Below are 27,639 nucleotides of genomic sequence, written 5' to 3'. Positions count from 1 at the left end.
TCTGCATATAAGTTAAATAAGCAGGGTGACAATATACAGCCTTGACGTACTCCTTTTCCTATTTGGAACCAGTCTGTTGTTCCACGTTCAGTTCTAACTGCTGCTTCCTGACCTGAATACAGGTTTCTCAAGAGGCAGGTCAGGTGGTCTGGTATTCCCATTTCTTTCAGAATTTTCCACAGTTTCTTGTGATGCACACAGTCAAAGGCTTTGGCATAGTCAAAAAAGCAGAAATAGAAGTTTTTATGGAACTCTGTTGCTTTTTCAATGATCCAGCGAATGGTGGCAATTTGATCTCTGGTTCCTCTGCCTTTTCTAAAACCAGCTTGAATATCTGGAAGTTCATGGTTCGTGTATTGCTAAAGCCTGGCTTGGAGAATTTTGAGTTATTTCACTTAAGAGCTCATCGATTATAAAATTTAAGTGTAAAGCAAGATAAAACTTGAAATCATAAAGAAAAAGAATAAAACATTCATCTTAAAGCACTGATATTACTTTCTATATTGAAAACAACACAAACATAACTAAAGGAAGAAGTAAGGAGAAAAGAAAAGGAAGAGGACAATTAAAAAAAAAGATAACCTAGCAGTGGTTCACTAGAGCTTACTCACAGTAGCTCACAAGAGACATTCGTTAAAATTCAGGAATTTTGCAACCCAGGTATTAAACACAGTCCTTATTAAAAATTAAATTATATAAACTTACCATACAGTAAATAATATTAAAATTAAGGCAATAAACACTTAAAATTTATCACTGCCTAATCAGTTACTCCCATTATTTGACTACATTTTATTATGGCCTACACTGTTGAGGTTGCTTAAATTTATTGTATTACTTTCATGCAAATACTATATAATGGTTATATGACTACACATCTCAAATATGTTCAGTGGTATTAAGCTGCTGGATTGAAAGAGACCATGTTTGGAGCATTTCTATCAAAGAAAATAGCACATACCATCTATCAGAGCTCCCTCTATCGGACACACACACCAGTTGTTAATATTTACCAGAATACCACTTTACATGTGTAAAATATTCATATGCTTCACCAAAGCAATTCAACCTTCAGAAATGTATCCTAAGGAAATAAATTAGAATATGCATAAAAATTTAGGGATGTTCGTTTCAAAACTTTGAGAATATTTTTTTAGTAAAAAATATATTTTTAATTTTAAGAAAAGTCATATTGTACTTCTGAAATTAATATGGTGTAATATGTCCATTATACTTCAATTTCTTAAAAAGTTAGAAAATAAACAACAAAATTAATATAAAGAAAAAAGGAAAATCAAAGGGAAATAAATATAAACTGCAAGAAGGAATAACAGTCAAATTGCAAGGTAGCATTTACAACTGACTTTTACCATAAACAAGCAAACAGTGCAAATATAATGTGAAAATTTATTTTTTAAAGGTCAAGTTAGGGACTTCCCAAATGGTTCAGTGATTAAGAATCTGCCTTGCAATTCATGTGGCAAGGGTTTATCCCTGGTTGGGGAACTAAGATCCCACATGCCTCGGACCAACTAAGCCCACGTGCTACAAATACTGAACCCGTGCACTCTGGAGCCCACTCATGACAGACCACTATAGAGTCTGGGTGCCGCAACAAAGACCCCACACGACGCAACAAAGATCATGTATGCCACAACTATGGGCTGACACAGCCAAATCAATAAATGTCAAGTTATATTCTCAAGTAATCTTAATTTAGGCATCTAATAAGTAATAGAATCATTTACCAGGATGACAACCTTAACTGATCAATGAAAATTTATTTTTGTATGTTTAGTACTAACTAGTATTTTTTAGAAAGCGTACTTCCACAAGAGGCAGAAACAGAACAATGGGGAAAAAAACTGACAATGCATTAAAAAGCTGACCTTTATTTAGTTTAGTATTCCTTATAACAGATATTTTGAGGAAACGTAGGATAGATAGTAAGTACTGATGGGAAGCTGGGCCTTCAGTTCAGTTCAGTTCAGTCGCTCAGTCGAGTCCGACTCTTTGCGACCCCATGAATTGCAGCACGCCAGGCCTCCCTGTCCATCACTATCTCCCGGAGTTCACTCAAACTCACATCCATCGAGTCGGTGATGCCATCCAGCCATCTCATTCTCTGTCGTCCCCTTCTCCTCCTGCCCCCAATCCCTCCCAGCATCAGAGTCTTTTCCAATGAGTCAACTCTTCACATGAGGTGGCCAAAGAATTGGACTTTCAGCTTTAGCATCATTCCTTCCAAAGAACACCCAGGACTGATCTCCTTTAGAATGGACTGGTTGCATCTCCTTGCAGTCCAAGGGACTCTCAAGAGTCTTCTCCAACACCACAGTTCAAAAGCATCAATTCTTCAGTGCTCAGCTTTCTTCACAGTCCAACTCTCGCATCCATACATGACCAATGGAAAAACCATAGCCTTGACTAGACGGACCTTTGTTGGCAAAGTAATGTCTCTGCTTTTGAATATGCTACCTAGGTGGGTCATAACTTTCCTTCCAAGGAGTAAGCCTCTTTTAACTTCATGGCTGCAGTCACCATCTGAAGTGATTTTGGAACCCAAAAAGATAAAGTCTGACACTGTTTCCACTGTTTCCCCATCTATTTCCCATGAAGTGATGGGACCAGATGCCATGATCTTAGTGCTCTGAATGTTGAGCTTTAAGCCAACTTTTTCACTCTCCTCTTTCACTTTCATCAAGAGGCTTTTAAATATGGGCATTAAAAGACAGTTTTCCTAGGAAAAAAGAATGGGGAATAATTATATGCCAAAAATAAAATACAGAACAAACTAGCAGTTACCAGTGGCAGGGGGCGGGTGGAAAGGAGGCAAGACAGGGATATGGATTAAGAGGTATCAACTGTTATGTACAAAATAAATAAAATCAAGGATATACTGTACAGCACAGAAAATATGGCCTTTATTTTATAATAACTTTAGATGGAATATCATTTATACAAATATTGAATCAGTATGTTGTACATCTGAAACTAGTATTGTAAATAAACTACACTTGAATCAAAAAAATGTTTTAAACCTAAGGAAAAAGAAGAAACTTGAAGGAATAACCATTCTAAACTTCAGACAATACTACAAAGCTACAGTAATCAAAACAGTGATATTAGCACAAAAACAGACATATGCATCAATGAACAGAATAGGGAAACCAGAAATAAACCCACACACTTACAGTCAATTAATCTAAGAGAAAGGAAGCAAGAACATACAATGGAAGAAAAAAGTTTCTTCAGCAAGTGGTATTGGGAAAGTCAGACCACTATAATACGTGTAAATCACTGAAATTAGAACATACCCTCACACCATACACAAAAATCAACTCAAAATGTTTTAAAGATGTAAATATAACATAGGACACCATAAAATTCATAGAATATAGGCAAAATATCCTCTGGTATAAATTGTAGCGATTTATTCTTAAGCAATAAAAATAAAAGCAAAAATAAACAAATGGAACCTAACCAAACTTAAAAGCTTTTGCTCAACAAAGGAAATTCTAAACAAACTAGAAAGACAACCTATATACTAGGAGAAAATATTCACAAACCATGCGACCGACAAGGGCTTAATTTCCAAAATACACAAACAGCTCATATAACTCAACATCAAAAATAAATAACCTAATCAAAATATGGGCAGAAGACCTAAATAGACATTTCTCCAGAAGACATACAAATGGCCAAGAGGCATATGAAAAGATGTTCAATGTCACTATTAAAGAAATTAGAATCAAAAAACTACAATGACCTATCATTTCATACTGGTCAGAATGTGTGAGTGTGTGTGTGTGTGTGCATGTCTGTATGTGTTAGTCATTCAGTTGTATCTGACTCTTTGCTACCCCACTGACAGATTTTCCAGGCAAGAATACTGGAGAGGGTTGCCATTTCCTTCTCCAGGGGATTTTCCCGACACAGGGACAAACCGGGGTCATCCATTGCAGGCAGACTCTTTACTGTCTGAGCCACCAAGGAAGCCCATACTGGTCAGAATGGCCATTATCAAAAACTCCACATATAATAAACGTTGGAGATGGCATAGAGAAAAGAGAGCATTCCTAAACTGTTGGTGGGAATGAAAATTGGTACAGTCACTGTGGAAAACAGTCTGGAGGCTTCTTGAAAAAAACTAAAAATAGAGTTACCATATGATCCAGCAACCCCATTCCTGGGTTAAATACATTCCAGGTATACTCTCTAATGAAAACTCTTAATTCAAAAAGATACATGCACCCCAATGTTCACAACATCACTATTTGCAACAGTCAAGACATGGAAGCAACCCAAGTACTCATTAACAGATGACTGGTTTCAGATGTGGTACAAATATACAATGGAATATTACTTGGCCATACAAAAGAATAAATATTGCCATTTGCAGCAGTATGGATGGACTCAGAGAATATCATATTAAGTCAAGTTAGACAAAGACAAATATTACATAATATCACTTATATGTGGAATATGAAAAATACTACAAATGAATCTATATGTAAAACTGAAACAGGTTCACAGACTTAGAAAACAAACCATAGTTACCAAATGGGAGGGGAAGAGGAATAAATGAGAAGTATACAACTAATAGACACAAACTACTATACAAAAAGTAGGTAAGCACCAAAGACTTATTATATATCACAGGGAACTATATTCAACATCTTATAATAACCTATAATAAAAAATAATACAAACATATATATATGTACTGAATCACTATTGTATATCTGAAACAAAATACTATAAATCAACTATACTTCAATTTTAAAAACTCTGCTTCTCTTCAATTTGAAGAGTTATACTTTCATTGATAAAATATTCAGTTCAGTCAGTTCAGTCACTCAGTCGTGTCCGACTCTTTGGATAAAATATTAGTCCTCCAAAATCTACTTTTTAAAATAAATAAATAAGATAAAAATAAGAGAACTGACTATAAAAACTATGTCAAGAAGAACAATTTCAGCTTAAAATGGAAATAAAATGTTTTCAAAAATCTAAGAAATTGACAATTTAATATTTCACATTTCTATAAATTAAAACAATATTATAAAGCCAAATTAAGCCTAGTAAATATAATAAAAACATAGTATCAGTAATACTTTGAAGAATTTATAAATACTTTATAATAAACACACTGAGAAATCAGTGCAATAACAGGTAAATGTCAAGGACAAATTACAAAAGAGAAACACAACAGGTTAAGACACTGAAAAATGGTCACTCTTATTAGTCACAGAAATGCTGATTAAAGAAAGTACAATTTTGGGAATTCCCTGGTAGTCCACTGGTTAGGATTCTGCTTTCACTGCCAAGGGCTCAGGTTCAATCCCTGGTTGGGAAACTGAGATCTTGCAAACCATGCAGCTTGGCCAAAAAAGTAAAATATAAAATAAAGTACAGTTTTTTGCAAAAGTTAAAATAATTAATATACCAAATCCAATGAAAGTGTGGTAAATATGAAAAGTTATATATTGTTACTGAAATATAAATTCATACAATCTTTGCAAAAGCCAAATTTAAACTACATATATTAAGAGGCTTTAAATATTCCTAGAGCTTGATCCAACAATTGCATTTCTGGGAACTCAGGCTATGAAATAATGTCAAACAACAACAAATAAAAGCATTATGAATAAAAAATGCTCACTGAACCATTATTTGAAAAGGCAGGAAGGGAGGAATCTATTTGCATAGCCATGCATTCCACCATTTGCACTCAACTGGGGCACAAGAGAAGAATCAGATAATCTTGTGGGGAGGTAGAAGGTTGGGACGATCTGAGAAAAGTAACTCTTCTGAAGGATATAAGAAAATTTAAGCAGATTCTATCAAGCAAAAAGAGAGAAAATAATAACTGGATACAGGGAACATCATATGCAAAACCATGGAGTCATCAAAGTCTACAATCAGGATCCTGACTGTCTACAAAATCTATAATACAGTACGTCTCTAATATGTTTAGAACATGCTACCTCCTATCTTCCAGTTGTTGTCAGATAGTGATGTTTGGCAGTGGTATAAATATATACGAGGCTATAAAAATAAATGCAAATGGAAAATATTAGGCTAAGTGAACTTGATTGTTCATTTATATATAACGTGATATATCAGGGGATAAGTTGTTGTTTAGTCGCTAAGTCTTGTCCCACTCTTTTGTGCATCTATATATAATGTGATATATTAGGAGGGAAGTAGAGGGGTTTTAAAAAACAGATGAGAGTTTATCTCAAGCTAAACTCATCATGAGATTGTATGATGTATTAGAAAGAATATCTAACCATTCCAAGTGTTAAGCCACAGCCAATTTCTCTAGTTTTCACATCATCATATGAAAAGGAGGAAGTAAGTGTTCAACTACATCAAATTATTATGGTCATACAAAATAAATTCAAATGTAAGGTAATACCATCTCCTACCTCCCCCAACTAGCTCAACACCATTTCTTTAAATTATATGAAAGTGTTAGTCACTCAGTTGTGTGACTTTGCAACCCCATGGACTGTGGCCTGCCAGGCTCCTCTGTCCATGGAATTCTCCAGGCAAGAATAGTGGAGTGTGTTGCCATTCCCTTCTCCAGGGATCTTCCTGACCCAGGGATTGAACCCTGGTCTCCTGCATTGCAGGCAGATTCTTTACTGTCTGAGCCACTGGGGAAGCTCCATATCAATCCTTCTGCCCATTCACATTGCTATTGGTCTAGTCATTACCACCTAACACTGGAATTTCTGTAATAAATTACCATTCTTTCTAATAGCCTCTCCTTTCCATGAGTTTAACAGACTTCTTCCAAATCTTTCTAAAACAACTTTTTAATGTCATGCCTCTGCTTGAAAATCTATTAGCTAGCCCTATTAGCTATTAGCAATCTTTTTTTCTTACTTAATCTCCCATTATTTTCAAACAAATTTTAGTTGGGTAGGTGTTTCCCTCTATCCTCTTTATCTGGTCAGGCTGCTGTTCTAAGCTAAAATAGCTACTACTTCCTTCAAAGTCCAACTGAAGTTTCACTGTCTCCTTGAACTGTTTTATGTTTTAATTCTGTTAGGTAGTTAGAACAGGAAAAAGGAGTCCAAAACAGCTGTGGAGAAAAGACAAAGAAAGGGAAAAACCTACGAAAATGGAACAAAAGAAAATCCACAGACCGGAGTGAGAACTTCAGGTGAAACAAACACACCCCCTTCTTGGCCACCCCAATTTGCATAGGGCAGGCTCAAGGTGGGGAGGAGACAAATGTATAAAAGGAGGAAGCCAAGACAGCCTCTCCTTTGGGGTCAGCCCACCTTCATGTCTTGAGGGTATACTATCCTTTGTTTGCCAAATAAAACTCTGAGCTATAAACGAGCTGTAACACTGATCCGCCATTTCAAATCTTTGCTGTGGCGAAGACAGAACAGAGGAAATTACACACAATTCCAAAGCAATTTTTTTTAACATCTTGGTGACAGGAATACTTAAGCATATAAACTATCTCAAACCATGCAACCTTCCTATACAGTAGAAACTCATCTTATTGGTGGATTGGGGAGTATGGTAGCTTCTAGTCAGTACAATGTATTAAAATAAAAACACCATCATAAATCAACTATACTCCAATATCACTTTTAAATATATATATGTGTGTGTATACACACACACACACACACACATATATATATATAAAATGGACATGGACAACACTGGAGACAAATTACTGTCCCTCCTAAGTCCAACACAGCCAGTTTTACCATCAACATTAAAGTTGATGTCATCTGTGTAGTTGAGCACCAGATACCATAGCTAGCCCACATTGAGAAGCTAAGATATACAAAAAAATACTTATATTAAGAGTCACATTGAGTGTTAAGATGCCACACTGTAAAGTTAGTCAGGAACAGAGAGCACCTGACATGTATCCCACTTGGAGCATAAGTTCACTGAGTTAACGATGGCTATTGAAACTGGTTTTCCTTTCCTACCCCCAATTGTTTCCCTGATAAAAATAATTTCTGATATAACAGTCACAAAAGACTTTAAGTACATCCTTTCTAAGTACATTCTTTCCTTGAGCATATTATGGACCATGCATTTTATTTCTGGTCACCTTGAATTATTTCTAGTTATTAAAAAACAGAAGCTGACCCAATTCTTATTCTCAATTTAATGACCAATTTATTTAACTAATCACTGCTTCCTAATACAGAACTATCAGCACATGACAAGAGTACTAAACATGAGAAATTAATAAGTGATTGTTTCTACAGGTAGCTATAGCTAAATATATATATATATATATATATATATATACACACACACATAGCTCACTTAAGTGCTAAGATTACAAATATAGAAACATTCATTTTTACTCAGGCACACATGCTTAATTTAGTTGTATCTCTGAACTTCAGCTGCAACATATGAAATGCTCCCTACTAAGAATAAAACATTTGCAATAAATTGCCAAAAATGACCTATTTCACAAAACATATTTCATACTAAAATGAAAAAGGTGAAATGAAAAGGTGAAATTCAATACTATGTCATGGAACACTTTATTCAAAATAAAACAGGGAAATTCTGGTCACATTCCTAATCCTTACTTTCTTCCCCACAGCATGCCTTATTCCTACCGTCTCATTTCACACTTCATACAAAAGCATTTACATACTCTTTAAACCAGTTCTTCTCTTTTATGAATTTTGGCAAGTACATTTCTTTCTGGAGAAGGAAGTGGAAAGAGGTTTTACCTAACTGGCCAAAGTTATTACAGGTTCTCTTCCTGGACCAAATATCTTACTGTTTACACAGCCCTTCCCTAACCCTTCAACTTCCTACTTCAAATCCCCAAGGTATGATCATAGATAAGTTATTTTCTCAACAAGCTACTAAAAAATATCAGTAACAACATACAAGAATTTAATGTTAAGATATTCAGCCCAGAATGAAGAAATTCTTGATACTTTCCAAGAGGACTCAATTACATAATAATGCTACACTCCTCTGCATCCCCATTTAAAAGCCTTCTTTACAACTCTATTCTTTTTGTTGTTGTTATTGCCTATCCCCAACATTTCCTTTAGCTCTGTAATACTCCATTTATTTTTGGCCGAACAGTGCTGCATGAAAGATCTTAGTTCCCTGACCAGGGATCAAACCTGCAACCCTAGCAGCAGAAGCAGGGAGTCTTAATCATTAGACTACCAGGGAAATCCCCTACAGTATTCTTTTAAAACAGATTTGATCCACAGTGTCTGTTACTTTGTCTTGCAGTATGTGACACTAACAACCCATAAAAGGAGAAATATATTATCCTATGACTTACAGGCTGCTTCCTTATTTTTTCAGATGCTCAAGATAGGCTTTGCTCCTTCCTACATCACTATAATGGTTTTTTGTTAATAATAACCCTTTTCCCAAGGAAGTCCAGAAGTTATGTTTCAACAATCATGTCATCATGGAAACCAGAAAAGGTAACAAACTCAGATACTAGATAGCCTTTTATTTCCACGTTTAATTTACTCAAAACTCACCATCATCAAGATAAGAAATGAGTACATAGAAATTTTTAAGTTTTGTTCTAACACGTCCCTTCAAGAAAATGTTGATCACAGTACTGCAAATAAGGGAAATGAAATGAATGTAATTATCTTAGGACAACAACAATGAAGTTAGGAAAAGTCTAATCATGGAAAATGAAGACTTTAAATGAAGACTTTCTTTTACATTTGAGTATGAATTTTTTAATTTTTCTTTTTCATATTCTCTACTCTTTGTGGAATTTTCTATTATAAGTGAAATTCAGTACTGATGTAATTTAAAGTAAGGGCTTATGTTTTTACTTTTTGCCCTTATGGATATTCCTATTATTGACAGTGCAGCCAGTCTGTCTGGCTGTCTTCATTTATCCAAAGGGACTAAAAGAAGTAAAAGTGTTTTCTGAGTCAGAGGCATCAAACTCCCTTGGAAAGCTAGTTCCTCACCACCAAATCTAAAAAAGGGAAGCAGCAGTTCTTAGCAATGTTCAATGCACTAGGTTTCAAGAAAAAACACTTATAAGAGCATAAGAAAAGAATGAGGGAGAAGAAAGCAGTTCTGGTTAATCTTACATTAAACACAATATTTGAGTAACTCTGACCAGAAAGGGCAGTTCTGTCAGTTTTAACCTTGCTTCCACAAACAACAACCCTATCATTGAAATGGATGATTTGAAACTGATTAACCCACCTTCTCCAGAGAAAGCCAAGCAGTCAATTTTGAAAGCAATGGAAAAGCAGGACCCCGTAACATTCTCTTTTCCTTCAAAGGTGACCCCAATAATGTTGCACAACTACTCCACATGCCCAACAGACCCAGTTTGAATTAATTTGTCCCATAGGGGGCTCATGCTGTCCTGTTTTAGTTGGATACTTCTTCCAGATCCCTGAATATTCAGTTTATTCATCTTCTTGGTCTAATTCAAAGCTGTCTAAACCAAATAACCTTTTCTAATGATTCTAGACAAAAGTTTTCTCTATCCTACTATGAGCTTTCACAAACTTTATTCTATGGCTCACCAAAAGTATGCTTGAAGGCAGCATACAGTACAGAGTTGATGAATGAAGGCAGCTGCCGTCCTTTTCCCAAATTATTAGTAGAAGAGGAATAAAAGTGCATCAAATACCTGATTCTCCTGTAGTTGCAGGTACTGAGTCAATTCAGCTTTCAAGTAATGTCTAAATTTTCTGTTTTGTTGAGCTTCTAATATTTTTAAAAATGAATCCATTACCTCGCCTTTCTTTTTATCTAAATATAATTACTTGTTATATAATGAGAATCAGAAAAGGGAGACAAAATCCTAAACCTTCATTTTGGTGAAAATCCGAGGACTTCGCTCTATCTGATCTACCAAGAAGAGAAGAAGGAAGGGAAACTAAACTCATTTGAAATTTACTTCCTTTTACACTAACTCAGCTTACTCTTTGTTAAACTGTGAAAGAGCAGGGAAATAACTGAAAGGTCAATAGTCGAAAGGCAGAGAGAAAAAAAAGGCATAGAATAATTCACAAAGTGATCAATGTAAACTCAAATAATGGCAAATTAACTATATAAAGTCATTATCCTACAAAATGTAAAACTGAAACTTAACACATCGTCCTTTAATAACCTTTCAATTTATTATTTAGAAAAAAGTGCAGCCTACTATCAGCTAGATTAAATTTGGCCATATATTCTGTTATATTACCAACATATCCAGCCATTTGTGAAGGCAAGAAAGAGTAAAATGCACTCTTAGGATTGGTACTCAACCTTGAAGTGCTGAAAGCTACTTTATCATCTAGTGTGGGGACAAACACATGCAAGCACATGTGAATCTAACACTGTGTTGTGTGGGAAGCTCAATATAATCACCACCACTGTAAATCACTCAGGTATCACTTATTTTAACATACACAAATCAAGGCAAAGCACCCTGTGATTCCTACCAGAATATCTGAAATCACATTTAACATTTTCTCCTCTTACAGTTCTCTTTGAAAGCTTGAGATACAGTGGTTTTCTTCTCTCTTTTCAGTCACTACTAGGCAGCACATGTAGGAAACTATTAAAGCTGGACTAGCTTACGCATGTCATTTCAATACTGTAATAGCACAGCTGTGCTTTATATTCCAGAAGTGACCTAAAGGCAGAAGAGACTCCTAAATTTTTTTAGAGTTAGCATTATTCTAATCCAATTATAATGTCTTGCTGATTTTCTTTTCTATCTTGCCTCATATCACTCAAAACTAAAAGTACTATCATTTTTCTACATATAAGATGAAACTATTTTACAGGTTAATTAATCACAATTTATTGTTTGCATTGTTTCTTAAAACTATACCTAACTAGTAAAATATAATTAATGATATTTTCATATCAAAGATAATTTGATTATTCATCTATGGACAAAATCATAAAACATACTTTCCAAAACATACAATGTCTGTATAATCTTTGTTTGGGGCCAAAATGAGACATATGATGGGTAATATACATTATTAACCTTTTACATTTAGTTCCTTCAAAGCTTCTTTACTTTATTCAGCATTTAGCTTAAATGAAATATTTAAAATTGAAGCTGTTCTATGTTGCAAACACAGCTAAAATGAAGAGCTGCTGTAGCAGCAGTGACCAGATTTTAAATGCAGGTAGATCAATAAAAAAAAAAAAAAAAAAATATCCACTAAGCACAGGCTCCATGTGTGAGTGGAATGGTTTATAATAGCTTGCAAATGACTATGTGCTTGCTGTAACCAGCTGTTCTTAAATTATGAATATGCAACCAATTCATGTTAAAGCCAAATCCCAGCACTATTTCTACAGAGAAATCCCAGTAGTTTTGCTTGTTCTACATGTTAGCTCTGTTAAGGATACAAATAGCAGTAAGCTTCTGAACAAATAGGACCAAACTATTGGCATTTCATGCACTGGGTCCATTATCACAGCAGGGGATGTCAATCATTGGTACATTCCTATAACAGCTCAGGCAATATGACAATGATCTAGTAGGAAAAAAAATCAAAATCTCTGCAGCATACTCAAAGTCCTTCTGACAACCTAATGCTTTCTGACTTCAGCCAATCAGATTGTCAGACCTGACCTACAAGAAGACTTGCATCAAGCTTGAAACATTTAAAAACATCAATCATAAAAACAAAGACAGGACATTGAATTATACAGTATTAACCTCCAGGGTTTGCATACAAAGACCTTAGATTTATTTATGTCCCAGCGAGTTAAGAGCTTCAGGACACCGTTCCTTACACCAAACTGACTGCCAATTTGATGAACCTCTCTGCCCTCAGCAGGAGTGCACCGTCTTTGATTAATGAGTGCATGCTTGTGGGAAAGTGTTAAGAGGAGAAAACAGAGGAAAAACACACAATTATGTCTACACATCACTAAAGTACAATAATCATCTATAAACAAAATGCTTTTTTCTTACATACATAAGCATGTACACATGTATACACATAAAGTCAGTAAAGGTTCTGATCTATGTATTAGCTCCATTACTATTATCTCTAACATTTAATTTTCATTTGAAAGGCATTAAAAAACCAAACTACAAGCCAAATGTCATAAGTTATAAATATAACTTTTTAAAGCATTAATTTTATTTAAAAAAATTAAAAACACTATCTTACAGAGTAAATTTTTAAATATGTAAGATAAAACCAGTAGTTTCATCTTATGTTCTTAAGAGCCATTCATTTAAAAAAGTGCAGTGTTTAACTTAAAAATATCAGATCTCTTAAATATTTTACATCTCAGACTATATTATAATGCCACAAATCATATCACATTTAAAACAGATTTAAAAGTCATGTTAATTCACTTTCGTTTAAGCTCCATATGTAATTGTAAATTAATCAAATATATTTATTGCTCATTATTCAAAGTTAACAGAGTCAACAAATAAACTTACAAAAAACTTTTTGACTCTTCTGTTTAGAACTGCTTTCCTTTAAGAAACCCAATGTGGAAAAATTCCTACTTAAATTTGAGATGCTTATTTGCACTACAATTAAAATTATATCATTTCTAAAAATGAGCTAAGCACTGATATTCCTTAAAAAAGTTTAATTTAATATACAGCTCAATTTACCATTTAGAGTATATGAATATCTGACATGATACAAATATTTTATGAGTAAATATATTTCTTAAAATTTGAATCATAGGCTAAGGTAATAGAATAATTTTAAGAAACTGCATGATGATTATATCAAATGGTTATATAAAAGTAACTATTATTACCTGAGTATAAATTTTACCTTTAGTCTCAGTAATGTATGATCTATTTAAAAGAAAAGCATTTTCATAAACTTATGATTTCAGGAAATCATAATTCAGGAATCACTCAGCAGTGTATTTTAAGTGTTTAAATTTGTTTATATTGTCTAAGAAGTCCTTTTAATGGGATTTAACTCAGCAAATTATCTATTCTAATCATCAATTTCACATTTTAAGAATTTCTTTTAAAGGTAAACTATTTTAAGTATGTTACAAATGTCATGCTCTGAAAAACTGTTAGTCTAAAGATTTTAAAATTAAAAATCAATAAATATTAGAACTAAAAAATATCTTTTAACATAGTGATAAGTTACATTTTATCCTTAAACTCATCATCCTTAAGCTTTTTACACAAATTTTTTAAAATGTGTTTTCTTCTGTTGAGATTATCACTCTTATTCTCCCCCTCTCCTATCTCCTCTCCCTCTGAAGAGAAAAAAAAAAGCAAGTAATTAGAAAAAGCTGAAAACGCCTTGGCACCAATGGGATGATCTGACACCATTTTAGTACCACGGTATGACAGTTGCAACTACCAATAAAAGTTAACTAATAAAAATATAATTTCAAATTTTAAAATCTTAAATTATTGCTAGTCCATTACTGAATGTTATTTTACCTCCTCATAAAGGAAATTAAACCCTACATTGCCCTTTTTGTCAATAACTATTCTCTCTTCTGATTATCTTCTATAACAAAAGTTTAAAGAAATGTTTAATCAAACAAGTCAACAATTTAAAAGCACAATATTTTTAAAGACTCATGATATAAAATATTTAATTAAATGGAATAAAAAATTTCTTAACCTCACAAGGTAATTAATCCCTCAGAATATCAGGTTAATTCAAAATCATTAAACCTTGATAAAATTATTTCCTACAGGGATCAAAATCACCACATCACTTTGTGCTAAATCCTATCTTCCTTTGATAGGTCTAACGAGGACTAGTTCAAAAACTCACAAACTACAGCTCAAAATCCTTCTTTGATAAATCTTTACACTTAAAAGTAATCAAGTTTTATAACATACTTTGACTAATTCAAGGGATAAGACAAAAAACTAAACTTTTGTGCAACTGTAATATCCTACATCTTGTATAGTAACACAAAAGTAGCAACAAAGACATTAACAATTGCAGTTCAAGCTGGGAGTGACTGTTCTGTTTCAATTCAATGACACCACTAATGGCTTCTTAGCAGTTCCATGAAATCAACCAGCTGTCAAGTTGATGCATCAGAAGGAACAGTTATGCACTCCCATAAGAAAAAGCAACACATCAGGATGTTTGGCAAAACATCTGCTCCTTTACACTGTAGTTCTATAATAAACATGCAAACAAAGAAATGGGAAAAAGGGCAACAGAATTAAAATTCCAAGGTTTCCATTACAGTCTCATATGCATTTTAAATAAATGGCTTACAAAAATAAAAACAAATTTCTGCCAAGTTGAATAAGTTATTTTAAATCTTTTGAAAATGTAAAATATTACTCAGATTCTTCTAGAAAGGCAAAACTACATATAAATTGTTCCATTTTTAAAACTGAGAGTAAACTATAGTTACCAAGTAAAATCTTATTTTACATACTAAAACTCAAAAAGTATTACTAACATATGCTTCTTTCATTTAATGTGTTTAGTAACTTATGCTAATAGTATTCTAATAAATGCATTTTCAAGACTGAAGAGTCTAAAAATAATTGTTCAAGAGTGTTTGAAACAGTAAATGCTGCTACAGTTCAGCCTTAGTATAACAGATAACAGCAAATATACTATCCCCCTGTATTTCAAAATATGTATCTACTCCTATTTCTGTCCAAACCATTATATGAATACAACATTAAGTTCTTACAAATAATCCCCTATTTTAAAGCATATAATTTTCTTTAAAAAAAGAAAGAGAAAAACTCATCATCACAGGCTTTACATACTTTTACATTCACCATTCATTTCAAACATCTATAAAATCTGCTTTTTTCTGTCTGAAACTTACAAGAGCCTCAATGTGTGGAAGTTATTGATTATGCAGCAGAGTGACAATATGTACAGTGTTTACAATAGGTGTGAGACATCAAACGTACTTAACTCCCATTTTCTTAAACTGCTTATCCTCTGTGCTTGCCATTTATAATCTGCCAAATCTTCTAGTCCTTTGTTGCATGTATAATTTAGAACCATCTGTTCTATGTGCTTTTAACTATTTAAACATTTTTCACCTACCTACGATTCACATAAATGTCAGACATTCAATTCAGTCAAGCTTTCTGTATTGCGTTTTACATAAAGCAAATCTCTAAATAAATAGCATAGCAGATAACACCAAATAAGACTGCTACAGCAATAGAAACATACCATATACAACCTAAGTTTTTATGTGTTAGACAAATCTTTCAATGTACTTGGAATTGTTTCTATTAGCTTTTTTTTGAGTTAATGGTAGTCAATGTTTTTCCCTACCCAGAAGACAAAGAGAATGCAAATTAAATACAGACAGTTTCATGTCCTTGTTAGAAGAGAAGTAAATATGCTGACTGAAAATGACTACAGGAGATAGAATTCCACTTTCCCATTCAATTTGCATTGCCTCTTATTTATATACCAGTCAGTATATCATTAAGTTTGATCATGTGACCAACCGAACTTTAGTGAGGGGAAAAACTATTTTAGACAAGCAAATTAAAACACAAGTTTTTATTGTTTATCTTTTCATAATGGCTGACAAAAGAGCATATAACTTGAGATTATAAAATATATTTTTAAATCAATGTTGCCTTTTAAACACTAACTATATTTTCACCAATCATTTTACTTAATATCTGCTACTATATTTTTAAAGTATCCAGTATCGCCAGCTTTTTTTGAAAACTGTATCTTCAAAATGCAAAGAAATATGTAAAAAAACAGAACAGTTAATTACAAGAAGTGATCTAGGTCATCTAAAATAAGTATACATAAATATTAACCAAGCTGATTAAAGAAAAATCCACAGGAGTGGAGTAAATAAAAAAGGAAACATGCAAATATTCAAATCCTTTAAAGTATAAAAAACATATACACAAAAGCCTGCTAAATACCAAAGACCACTGTTTCCACCATTTTTTCGCACAGTTTTCCACCTGTTACCAAAACATAAAATGTGCAGACACCGAGGGCTCATTTTGAGAGCAGGACACAAAAATAAGCAGAACAGCTTATCGTTAACCTGTAAGTTACATGGTCCTTCACATGGTCGCTTAAAACAGGGAAAAAATTAAGCGAAAAATTTACTCCTGGTAAAATTTCTTCATAAAGTTTACATGACGTCACCGGGCCCCCTGAACATTCCCTAAACTTTGAATCTTAACCAGACACACTTTTTGACTTTCTGAGGTTTCTTCCCAGTCTTTGAAAAATAAAAATTAAAAAAAGAGAGAGAGACTTGAGAATAAAAATTGCCCAAGATGGCGAAACGCTTGTTGTTTAGAGGGCAGAGGGAAAAAAAATGGAGGATATTGTAATATACACAAAGGGATAAATTTCAGCAACTCGGCCAAGGACTGCAGCTGCTTCTCTCTTTATAAGGAAGCAACACACAAAAGATAAATACAGAAGGAGAGAAAAGAAGGGAAAATCTCCCAAACAGCAGGGCCAGTTCTGACTCTCCAAACATTTCCTTCCTTTCCCAAGTCCCATTTCTGAGGTTCGTGGAATTACTTTAAGAGAAGAGGAGCCGCGAATGGGAAGGGAGCGGGGGAAGGGGAGCAAAAAGATTAAAAGAGCGAAGAAGAGTTGAGAACAGGAGGCAGCACCCGGGGAAGAACTGCTAGGAGACAGACATTACTGTAGGAAAAGCTATGCTCCTCTAATCTCTACGTACTGAAACAGACTTTCCAGGTATCCAGATCTTTTCCCAGTTCCACCTGCCCCTACTCCCACCCCACCCCACCCAGCTCACTTTCTGTAAACTCCCAAGCCCCAAGCTACTCGGGGAGAGAGAGCAAAAGAGACCCGAATTGGGGGGTGGGGGGTGGCAGGCGCAGCTTATCAGGTCCTACAGGGAAGAGGGGGCGGAGGCAGAAAAGGGCAGCAGTAGGCGGACTGGGGGGGTGGGGGGTAATCTTGAAACTACCCCGGCGGGGATGGGGGGAGCAGCGGTTATTCCCGGGTAGGAATGGCGATCGCAACCGTGCCAGAGGTGATTTTTTGAGAAGCCAAACTGTTGGCGGCGACCTGAGCGCTGGAAGCCGCAGGGAGGAAAAAAGACGCGAAGCGCCGGCGGCCGAGCAGGGAGGCCGGCACAAAGGAGGCGGACTCGCGGCGGCAGCGTCTGCCCACGCCGGGGGAGGCACGGCCCGCGGCCCTGCTAGACCGAAGTCCCGCACTGGCGGCTACGAATAAAGTTTACGTTCTCCTGAGACCGCACTCCCCACCTCCCACCCAGGACCGCGCATCTCCGCGTCCTCCTCCCCCAAACTGCAATCGGGACCCCGAGCACCACCCCAGCCTTCCAGCCAGCACAACAAAGAGACACACCGACCGGCGAGGGTAAACAGCCGCGGCCGGGCGGGCAGGGCGGGCAGGGCAAGCGCCTCCAGATAAGCAACTCCGGAGTCTAACCCACTCGCAGGAGCGCAGTTTCTTCTCTTTTTCGGTTTCAAACGGCTTTACAATATTTGGAATTTTCATCTTCACCCGCACCCCTCACACCCGAGGATTTTAAACTCACCTTTACTTTCGAACTGAGAGTTGCGGTGGATGGGATTTTTGCCTTCCCCAGATGGTTAAAGGTTACGATTTTTGTTTTGGAAACCCCACCACCTCCTTATTTCTATTATTATTTTTGCAAGAAAAGTATAAGGAGAGTTGGAGTGGAGGTGAGATTTGTGATCGGCAAAGCCCTGGACGCCCTCCTTCTCCGTCTTCCGCCTCTCTCTCTCTGATTAGTTCCTATCCAGCAGCAGATTGAAGCAGGAGATGATTCTTCTCAAGGTTTGTTCAGCAGCTTCACTTCTAGGCGAAGGCTTCATGAACCAAGTGACGTCAACCAACAAGGCTTCTCTCTCTCCTCTCTCTAACAATGAAAGTTGCTGTTAACAAGGGAAAAAAGAGAGAGAATTGTTTATACCATTTCAGTTCCAATAATAAATGACCCATCAGCTCCTAAAGTAGCCAAGGGAGGGGAGGGGGTGGCTTCTTCCTCCAAAGAATCCTGTAGCTTTGAGTTTGCACCGATTCTTCTTCCAGGAAAAAGTTAAGGAACTCTAATGTTTTGTTTTACTTTTAAAAGTAGAGAAGACAGAAAATAGGATTGAAAACGTAATTTTTTAAAAAAAGTACACGGGCGAATAGGGAGCGTAGATTAACAATGTTCACCTAAACTTTGTAAACTCAGAATTTGGTTAAAATCTAAAAGTCAACTAAATGTAATATGTTTGGAACTCAAAATAAAAAGCAGGACGCAAAATGGTCCCAGGATAAAATGCTACTTCCCTAACCCGGGAAGGTTAAGCTGCTGTAATGTTTATGCACTGAGTTAAAATTTAAATAAAACGTTAAAATAATAAGTCGTTTTAAAGTTATACGTTAAAACTTCAAAAGGTAACCTCAATAGTCCCCCCTACACACACACTTGTGAGAAGGCAAAAAAGGTGGGGAGAGGATAGCTAATTGTAGGAATTAGAACACTTAAAATACCAAGTTAAGACTAGGTAACCTATTGCTCCATCTTTAAATTACACACGAGGTATGCTATTTGTCTACCCCACAATTTCTTCTAACTTCCTATTTTTTACCCTTCCATTTTCATTTTCCTCCACTAATTTAAACATCCTGAAACCAATAAAGTTGAACTAAAGGTGAAGTACACCCCATCCCCTCCTACAGCACACCACCCTATAGTTTCCTAAAAAAAAATTTTTTTAAAGGCCTTATCCTTAGTAATGCTTTATTACCAAAGAAGATAAATAATTAAATTTTTTTTCATTGAGGTAGTGTTTTCCCCCTGGAACACATTAAAAGTCCCAAAAGTTCATATAACTAAAAACTGCATAATTTAATCTTCAGGATGAATAGTAAGTGAAAGGCAACCTATAGAAAAATAATTTGACCATATATGTGTATTTTGTACATGCATATGTAGATAAATGTATCTTAAAAGATGCTATTGTTTTATGTTTCCTCTTCAGCCACTGGCTGTGATTTTAATTGTGCTGGAGGATCTTCATTAGTATTAACACATGGGGAGATTTCACAAAGCTGCTTCATTAGGAAAAAAAAAAAAGCTTGGCAGACTAGGTCTTTTTGCATGCACTGAGAATGTCAGCCTTACCTCGGTCATTTGTAACATAATAAGTGCAAGTACAATGATTGCAATGCAGGAGCACTGGGGGAAGGGCAGAAATACTGCCTGTCTAATAGGGATATCTGAAAAGAAGGCTGCTCATTACATAGTAAAATGTATGCTAAAAATTAGTGAAGATGATGTCTCAGGAGACTGATGCTAAATAAATTAATGTGCTGATATGTTTTTAATTATTATTTTTGTAATAGTTTATTTCATTCTCAGGATTCACATTGAGCAGCAAAGCTGTGCTAGCACTTATTGATTTTTTTTCCCTGCCACATTCCCGGAATACAGATTTTAATCATTTCACTACACCACACTCAGTAATTTCATTAAAAACTGGAACCTTCCATCCCCAGAAAACCATTTAATTTCAATGACATACAATTCTGGTCTTAGCAGAAAACTGTCTCCACAGTAAAAGCTGGCCTAAGGTTCAAATGCATAATTTAATCCTGAGTTTTCCATGCTCTGCATTCCTTTGAAGCTATAATTTGAGTAACTACCTAATAACTGTAATAAGGATAATAATTTCCTTATAATATATTATTAACTCATATTTAATTAACTCAAAGGCCAAGTTCTGTACATGTATGACTGGGTCAACAGTTCCACAATATCAAAATGTACTAATAATGTTAAAGAAAACTACAGATTCCAGTATAAGTGTGGAAAGCTAGCATTTAGATATTACTTCAGCAAAGTAACATGTAAAAAATATGATGCATTTTATATAATAGGGGTCATTACTTATAACAGTATTTTTAAATATTTGGAAGTAAACAGGACAATTCACTGGTATTTCTGTGTGTAAATAAAGTATTTTAATATTAATATTTCAACAATCCGTCAATCCGTTTCAGACATTTTGTCTAATCATTAGCATTACTGCTGAAAATATTCAATTTTGGAAGGATAAAAAGAAATATCTAGATTCAAATTGTTTGAATTTTCATATAAGAATTCTCTTAAAACATTTCTCTGGAAATAAAGTTGTGGCACACTTGAATAACTTATATAACTAAGAATGTATCTTTTACTTAAATACTTTTAAAATAGACTGCAAAGCATAATTCAAAGTTTGGTTCCAATAAAATGCTGAAATAATAATACTGGCTTTGAAGATGGCACACTGGCTTTCCAGACAATGTTTCATAAGAATATGTAATTTACATTGCCTAGTTTTTACAAAAAAGCACCTGTGGGGAAAACTGTTTAACATAAGAAAACTTATTTAGTAATTAAAAATTTTAATATATGCCTAATCAATAGAAAATATGGTACACAGATAATGAAAGTGACTAACTTACATATACATGTATAATTTCAAGTTGAAGCCATATATAACACAAAGTTGTTTTTCTCTTGGTTGAATAATGAAGTAACTTAAGAGTGTCATCAAATGTTGAAATAAAGGGTAAATGTGGTAATAATAAAGAATTTGATTTTGGTATGTTTAAGATATTTAAAAACTATTTTTATTATCATCAAGGGCTCTTTACATAGTTTGAAAAATATTTTTTAAATACAGTTGACAAGTGAAAAACTCATAGATGGATATAATAAAATGAATTTATGTATTTTAATAAAAACTTCAATTTTTATATTAAAATATGTTTAAAATAATTTGGTGTTATTTGGTAATTCAAATATATTACTATCCAATTTAATCTATACCTTTAAGACTGATTTTTAAAATAATGAAATATTAAAAATTTTAAACTGGATTACTCTAGTATTTGATACCCACTTACTAGGAAGTTATGGTTAAATTATTTTTAAATATGATTCTTTCCCTTTTCCATGTTATCACATTTGATTATTTCAAAGATGACAACATAGTCATAGAGTTGGGGGGGTGGAGAAAAAATAATTATAAGTTATAAAATAATTTGGCTCCCATAGCACTGTTTCTTCTACTTCAGTTCATCATTTAAATTAGTACTTGATCATGTACAGAATTATAAAAGAATTTAATGATCAAATAGATCTTTTCCAATATAAGTAAAATCCTATATGTGATATACACCTAGACTAATTATTCATACCAATAATTATTCTAAATTAGTACCATAAATTAATTATTCTACCACTATAGACTAAACTGTACTTTTTTTATAAAGCATTATCTATTCTTAGGACCAAGACAGAACTTCATAAACAGGAAGAGATAAAGATGGACAGGTATCCTATTGTAGGTTCGGTTACATGGACCTTCAGAGAGTAAGGAACTCTCATGTGCAGAGAACAAAGTCTAGGCTGACTACAAACTACAAAAAGCCAAACGAATGAGAGATCTTAATAGTAGAACCACCTGGCCACTGTCATGTCTTGTTTCTGTTTCAATCAGTACAGACTAATGAAGCTTTATTTGTTTTCATTCACTGAACAAACATTTGAGTGCTTGCTATATGCTATGCACTCTGCTAGAGGCTGGAAAACACATGAAAGCTCACATTCTGGTTGATGTTGAAAGTGTGAAATTTCTGGGAGATCAGAGACTTACAAAAATCACATTATAAAGATACAAATAATAAAGTTTTGCTAGAATAAAGAGGATGGATCTACTAATTCTAAGAGTCTATATAAAAGCTTTATCAAAGAAAGGCCATTTGAACTGCATCTCAAATACTGAGAGCTTTCCAGGCAAAGAAGACAGGAACAAATTCTAAGTGAAAGAAAGAAACCATAAATTTAAATTATAAAAGCTACCAGGTCTGATGTCCATCCAGTAGTCAGAAATTCAGTGTAACAGGAATACTCAGTGTGAGTTGTAAAATAACAGGGACTAAGGAGGAAAACCAGGGATAAGGCCTTATGTCCCTTGGATGAATTTATCCTGAAAGCCAACAAAGGTCAGCAAAGAAGTAACATGATCAACATTATTTTTAGGAAAAAATTAACTGTATAGATAGTGCAGATGATAGACTATATTATGAAGAGGTATCTTAAGAGACCATGAGAAAACGGTAAAAGACAGTGGTACTGGAGGTTTAAAGCAAAGTAAAATGTAGATTTTGTGACAAACTGAGTTAAAAGGAAGGATTAAAGGAAAACTAAATTTCTGGCTTAGGGAACTGGGCAAATGCTGCAGTCATTTAGTCAGGTCCAGAATACAGAATACATAAGGGAAAACAAATCATAAGGTGGTCTGGAATTAGAACTTGAATTTATGCTTTATAGGTCATTTTTAAATGGGATTATTAAAATCAACTGAACAGTTTTTCAAAATGTGCATACCCAGGCTCAATATCTAGAGACTCACTACGTCTGGGTGGGGTCAAGTGTTTATTTTCTTTTTAAAAAAAACTCTTGATAGTGTTTCCAATAAACACTGCTGATTCAGAACACTGTTACAGAACTTCCCTGGCAGTCCACGGGTTAAGACCATGTTTCCACTATAGGGGGCACAGGTTCCTCCTGGTGGAGGTGCTAAGATCTTGCAAGCCAGGCAGCCAAAAAAAAAAAAAGAATGCTGCTACCAGCATAAATTGATTATAAAATTCATTTGGAAAAAAAAAAAAAACAACAAGAAAAGCCTAGAAAACCTTGAAAAAGAACATTGAGAATGGAGGGGGGTGTCATATCAGATATTAAATATGCTATAAAAGCTTAATAATTTAATGGTAGCATTGGCACATGAAAAAAAAAAAGACCAATAAAATAGAAAGTTGAGAAATTACCCAAGTGCATATATATGGAAATTTAACATAGATAAAAGCTGTATCTCAAAGCAGTAAAGAAAAGATGGACTTTTTCATAAGTGGTGTTGAGATAACTGAGTAGTCATAAGGAAAAAGATGAATTTGGATCTGTTCCAAGAATAAATTTCAAAAAGATCAGATATTTAAATATAAACATTTGAACCATTCAAGTACTAGGAGAAATTACGAGTCAATTCCTCTGTAAGTGAAGAATAGGGAAAATGTTCCTGGCAATGGTCAAAACTAGATGAAGTGAAAATATGAAAAACATTGTAACACAGACAATTTAATAACCCTACATATAAAGAGTATCCAAAAATGAATAAAACACCAACACCCTGAGAGAAAAATGGCAAGAGATATGAACAGACATTTCACAGAAAAAGAAATGCAAATGCCCCTTAAATAGAAACATTCTCAACCTTCTTCATAAGAGAAATGCAAATTAAAATCACTGATATACTATGTCTCACCCAACAAATTGGCAAAAATTCAAAATTTTCACAGCACAGCCTGTTAGTAAGGCAGTTGTGGGGAAAAGGAACACTCTCAAATATTGCTTGTTAAACTGAAAAGTAGAAAAAGCCCAACAAAAGAGATGTTCATGGAATCTAGCAAAGTTACATATACATTTTATTTTTTGTCTGGCAAATCCCACTCCAAGAATCTGACCAAAAAAGAAGTTATTCATTGAAGCATTGTTTCTTATAGCAAAAGTTTCTATGAAAATTAATACAGAAGCCTCAATAAAATGTAGTCTGAAGGTCAAAAGAAGGAGCTGTCACCCATGTTCCAGTTAAAGTCCACACAGATCCCAACGGAAAGAGACACCATGCATCTCCAGCTGGAAGTAATATGGTTTTACTACAAATGCCAGCAAGAGGAAGACATCTCTTCCTTCCTGGCAACAGCTCAGCCAATGGGACTGTCACAAGTCAGTCAATTAAGAGCTGTTACACTTTGCACTCTCGGTTTCCTCAATGGACTTTTATCAACATCTCTCCTGACTCTCCCATCTCCTCTATAAGAATTTTCTTTCCTTTGCTTTATTGAACTTGCTTGTGGTTCTTCACACAGTTGCATCTCCCAAACTGCAATTCTGTGTTGCTCCCTAAGAAACCCCATTTTGCTGGTAAAATAACTGGTTTTTCATTGTTTTAGGCTAACATATGGAAATAACCAAAAGTCCATCATAGTGAAATGGTTGAATAATTATGATACATACATGCAGTGAAGTATTATGCAATTTTTAAAAGGGAATAAAGAATATATGCAATATAAAGTAATTCACTGTCTACTCCAGTATATATTGTTGAGTAAAAATATCAAAGTGGGAAAAAGCATCTATGGCATATTACCATTCACCTATCTCACTTTTTAAATTAAATGAAAAGTCAAAACCTTAAAACACAGTGTTAGTGGCTCAGACGTGTCCAACTCTTTGTGACTCCATGGACTGTATGTAGCCTGCAAGGCTCCTCTGTCTATGGAATTCTCCAGGCAAGAGTACTGGAGTGGGTTGCCATTCCCTTCTCCAGGTTATCTTCCCAACCCCAGGGATCAAACCCAGGTCTCCTAAATTGCAGGCAGATTCTTTACCACCTAAGCCACCAGGGAAGCCCTTAAAAATGGTTACCTGTAAAAAAGAAGGGAACAGAGGAGCAAAGATGGAATAACAGGAAGTTTTCTCATAAAAATGTGACTTCAGAAACATAGAATATATATAAATATAATTTACAAATTATAAAACAAAAATACATTAAAATTTTAAAGTGATCCCATCTAAATGAAATAAGTGAATTTAATTATATATGGAGTTGGTGGCATAACCATACAGAGAATATTCTAAGTGACTTTAAACATAGTAGTTTTTTATCTTCTTTTTTGGCCACACCATGCAGCATGTGTGGAGAAGGCAATGGCACCCTACTCCAGTACTCTTGCCTGGTAAATCCCATGGAAAGAGGAGCCCGGTAGGCTGCGGTCCATGGGGTCGCTAGGAATTGGACACAACTGAGCAACTTCACTTTCACTTTTCACCTTCATGCATTGGAGAAGGAAATGGCAACCCACTCCAGTATTCTTGCCTGGAGAATCCTAGGGACAGGGGAGCCTGGTGGGCTGCCATCTATGGGGTTGCACAGAGGCAGATATGAAGTGACTTAGCAGCAGCAGCAGCAGCATGCAGCATGTGAGACCTTAGTTCCCTGGCCAGGGATTGAACTTGCACCCCTTGCATTGGAAGCACAGAGTCTTAACCAGTAGACCACCATGAAGTCCCAGGAATTTTTAAAAACCATATTCAAACACTTAACAGTACTTTCCTCATATGATTTAAACTAAGAAATAAACTTGAAAGCAGCAACAACAAAACAATAACTTAAATTGTTATCCTCAGCCACAGTTTTGTGATATTAATTGGTGGTGTTATTGTAATTAGGGGCTTCTTAGGTGGCTCAAGTGGTAAAGAATTCTAAAATACAGGAGCCACAGCAGACACAGGTTCGATCTCCTGCGTCTATACCAAGATCCCCTGAAGGAAGAAATGGCAACCCACTCCATTTTTCTTGCCAGGATAATCCCAGGGATGGAGGAGCCTGGTGGACTACAGTCCATGGGGTCACAAAGAGTTGGACATGACTAAAGCAACTGAGCACGCACACACAAGCACATTCTTGTAATTATATTGCATGCATAGTCTGAGAAAAAGCAAATGGATAATTAAGTTGGTGTTTTGGGTGTGGGACAAAAAAGGACAGATGTAAAATCAGTGAGTTACATAAAAATTATGTGATCACGAATTTGAACTGGATATATCAGAATAAACTATAATATTTTACATTTAAAAATATATGTATTTCTTAGTTCTGCCTAAAAACGGGGACTATGCAGTAGCAACAAGCACATACTTTTATATCCAATTATTGACAGTAAACAACATTTGCCCCTGAAACAGATCCCTAGAAGCAAAGGCTGATTCTAGGATAGGAAATGTTCAAGGTAAGCCTAAAATATCCTATCATACTATTAATCATGAAAACTATCAAAGATTACTGGGGTAATGTAAAAGGACTTGAGAATAAATGTGAAAAAGCCAACTTGAATTGGTTCCCACTGGCCAAAGATAAGACAATTTAAGCTTCTTAAGAATAACTAAAATGGATTGCAACGTAACATACAACTTAATACATAATTTCATAATGATACTTTAAAAAAACTCATTATTCACCTTTGAAGAATGCTAGAGAACCAACTCATTATTTTGAAAACTGGTAAATAAAGGAAACAATTTAAGTCTTTATTCAACATTTCATACCAAATGTACCTTTCAGTTCAGTTCAGTTCAGTCACTCAGTCATGTCCGACTCTTCGCGACCCCATGAATTGCAGCAAGCCAGGCCTCCCTGTCCATCACCAACTCCTGGAGTTCACTCAGACTCACGTCCATCGAGTCAGTGATGCCATCCAGCCATCTCATCCTCTGTCGTCCCCTCCTCCTCCTGCCCTCAATCCCTCCCAGCATCAGAGTCTTTTCCAATGAGTCAACTCTTCCCATGAGGTGGCCAAAGTATCGGAGTTTCAGCTTTAGCATCATTCCTTCCAGAGAACACCGAGGACTGATCTCCTTCAGAATGGACAGGTTGGATCTCCTTGCAGTCCAAGGGACTCTCAAGAGTCTTCTCCAACACCACAGTTCAAAAGCATCAATTCTTTGGCGCTCAGCTTTCTTCACAGTCCAACTCTGACATCCATACATGACTACTGGAAAACCATAGCCTTGACTAGACGGACCTTTGTTGGCAAAGTAACG

At 35.1% G+C, this 27,639-nt stretch overlaps 1 protein-coding gene across 1 annotated transcript in view; it reads right to left on the bottom strand.

Moving 5' to 3' along the window:
• The window catches only part of LOC105002427, a 175,671-nt gene that overhangs the window by 63,469 nt on the left and 84,563 nt on the right, over positions 1-27,639 (bottom strand). Inside the window, exon 3 of the mRNA XM_010859026.1 lies at positions 18,508-18,868. Coding sequence (XP_010857328.1) covers positions 18,822-18,868 — 47 coding nt within the window. The 3' untranslated portion in view covers positions 18,508-18,821. The remainder of the gene's footprint in view (positions 1-18,507; positions 18,869-27,639) is intronic.

The sequence above is a fragment of the Bison bison genome, unplaced genomic scaffold (assembly GCF_000754665.1).
Source record: "Bison bison bison isolate TAMUID 2011002044 unplaced genomic scaffold, Bison_UMD1.0 scf7180017864452, whole genome shotgun sequence".
In the NCBI taxonomy this organism is placed as follows: Eukaryota; Metazoa; Chordata; class Mammalia; order Artiodactyla; family Bovidae; genus Bison; species Bison bison.
The sequence above is the reverse complement of the archived record's forward strand: the minus strand, read 5'-3'. Positions and strand labels throughout refer to the sequence as shown.